At 29.4% G+C, this 2,387-nt stretch overlaps 1 protein-coding gene across 3 annotated transcripts in view; it reads right to left on the bottom strand.

Annotated features, from left to right (window-relative positions):
• Window positions 1–2,170, bottom strand: part of LOC123006662 (lachesin-like) — a 117,963-nt gene extending 115,793 nt beyond the window's left edge. For all 3 annotated transcript variants that reach the window (XM_044401312.1, XM_044401313.1, XM_044401314.1), the window contains exon 1: window positions 1,953–2,170. In XM_044401312.1, coding sequence (XP_044257247.1) covers window positions 1,953–2,049 — 97 coding nt within the window. In that variant the 5' untranslated portion in view covers window positions 2,050–2,170. The remainder of the gene's footprint in view (window positions 1–1,952) is intronic.
• Between the last annotated feature and the right edge of the window lie 217 nt (window positions 2,171–2,387).

The raw sequence follows: 2,387 nt of genomic DNA, 5'->3' as shown, positions 1-2,387 counted from the left end.
AATAAAACTAAAAATTAACTAAAAATTAAATAAACTAAAAATTGACAAAAAATACCATAATAAAACTTCAAATTTAAAACCATAATAAAAAAGCTTTATTTTAAAATTCATACAGAAGATTTTAAAAGATGTTGAAGCCTTTATTCAAAGTATTCGATAGCATTTGATAACAAAATTTGGTGGTAAATTTTTAACTCTTATATGTAGCAAAATTGAAAGTGTTAACCTCAAGTCAAGTTTAAAAGACTGTGCGCTAAATCTAACAAAATAATTAAAATTTGTTGTCACATTTACATGTAAAGATCATATGTTTGTAGTTAATTATTACAGTAGTTCGTTCTTAATACAGTTGTGAGTTGTGACATGATTTTAAAAGAAATGTGTTGTCAATATCGAAAATTCGCTTCATTCAACCAGCAAATGATTTGTTTCGATCATTTTCCAGATAACGATTGTTTTTGGAAATTTTAATATTTGGATGGAAAATGACTAACACATTTCATTTCCAAAAGCATACATGAAATCACTTTCACTATTTCAAATTCAATTAAAATATTGTTAGTTTAAAAACAAAATCTATTAATGTGTCTAACTGTATGCAATGATACATCTCGTATACATTTACTACTTGCCAATGTTAAGTTAAAACATAAAATTCAACGATTTAAATACTATTAAAATATGTACTTACAAAAACACTAATAGCAAATACCTAATAAAAACCCTCGTTAGAAATAATGTTGTGGATTAACTTTTAAATAAAATTTTTGTTTATATCATGTATAAAAATAATAATAGTACATTACAACCAAGTTGAGAAATATATTGTTACTACGAGGAGCGGTTAACTGAAGCCTGAGGGTGCTTGTAAAAAAATCTCAGTGAGATAATACAAAATCTGATTTTTTTAATAAAGTTGTTGCATTGACGTAATTTCTACGCAAACAACAAATTGCGTTTTTTGACATTTGATAAGCCTGTAACGTTTCCTAAGAAAGGAATAATGTATTTCCCGACCTCTAATAAAAATTTGTAAATCGGCGGATTATCATAGTGATTTTTTAAATTAATAATACTCGTAAAATGTAAATAACACATATTTGTTTTCTGCGTCAAACGTTTGAGGTTTTTTGATAAAACAGCAATAATATTGCTGTGAATTTTGTATCATCAACCAAACATGTGTGTCCGTATGTAACGTATCAACTTTAATAAAAATCTCATATTCAGACGCAGGGCGGGATTAACAAATTTTTATTTTATTTTCACGCTGCACCTGTCATATTACTCTACATTAACCACAAATGTTTTCTTCATTTTATTTAAAGCTTTAAATCTCATACAAAAAACTAAACATTTATTTTTGACGTTGTTTGGTAGTGCGTAAAGTAAGTTTTAGTAATAAGGTGTTTTTTGTAAAACACATGCAAGATGCTGTGATTATTTTAAATTTAAATATTTTCATTTTGTGTCGCAGTTCTTACGATACATTTTAATGCATTTGAATGGTGACCTATATTGCTGAATGTAGAGAAGATTGTATATAAATTTCAAACAAATGCAATAAGAAATATATAAAGGAAAATTTGTTCAAGAAAACATAATTGGGTGAGAAATAAGTAGTACATATCGGGTAAGTTCTACCTCTAAGAAATAATTTTTAATTAAATTTCAGCTATTTAAAGTTTGATTGCATTGAAAGAAAAATGTTTTCATTATACGCGAATAATTCTGTAGGAAAGCTCTGAGCTTTCTAATTGGAAAATTAGAATCGAACGAAATAAACATTCAGAATGTGAATCGTACATTCCTAATTTAATAACAAGAGGAAAGCTCAAAGAACTATCTCAAACATTAATAAATGAAATTAGCCATCCCTCAAAGCTTGTCAGCTACGCCAAGATGAAATTCTGTAGGAGACCGCTTTGGTCTTCTAAAAGTATTAAACTTACCATTAGACGTTGCCCCTGTGGAGGAGGCAGCTTGAGCAAAGTAGAAAATACTCAAAAAAATTAAGAGTTTTTGACACTTAGTTTTTTTATTAAACATAACGGACAGTCCGTACAACACAATTTGTTTTTAGTTTTAATCGAAATTTCCAAACGCGTGCTTTTCACATTCAGACCTCGTGTTTACGTCTTTCCAGTTCTAAGCGTCATATGTTCTCTCATCAAAAACCGGAGAAACACTAACAGTTTCCAGTGAGTTTTGCCGCTGTACCTTCGCTCATGCGCCTTTTTCGATTTTGGTGCCGGCTTTGGCCAATCACGCACCACAAGGTCTTACCAATAAACCAATAGGAAAATCAAAAGACGTTACATGGGAGGGTCTAGAACATGTAAGATACTATGTAATTAGAATTACACCACATAGGTAGGACTAACTCC

The sequence above is a fragment of the Tribolium madens genome, unplaced genomic scaffold, assembly GCF_015345945.1.
Source record: "Tribolium madens isolate multiple individuals breed KSU strain unplaced genomic scaffold, Tmad_KSU_1.1 Scaffold_2;HRSCAF=44;Tcas5.2_LGX, whole genome shotgun sequence".
NCBI lineage: Eukaryota > Metazoa > Arthropoda > Insecta > Coleoptera > Tenebrionidae > Tribolium > Tribolium madens.
The sequence above is the reverse complement of the archived record's forward strand: the minus strand, read 5'-3'. Positions and strand labels throughout refer to the sequence as shown.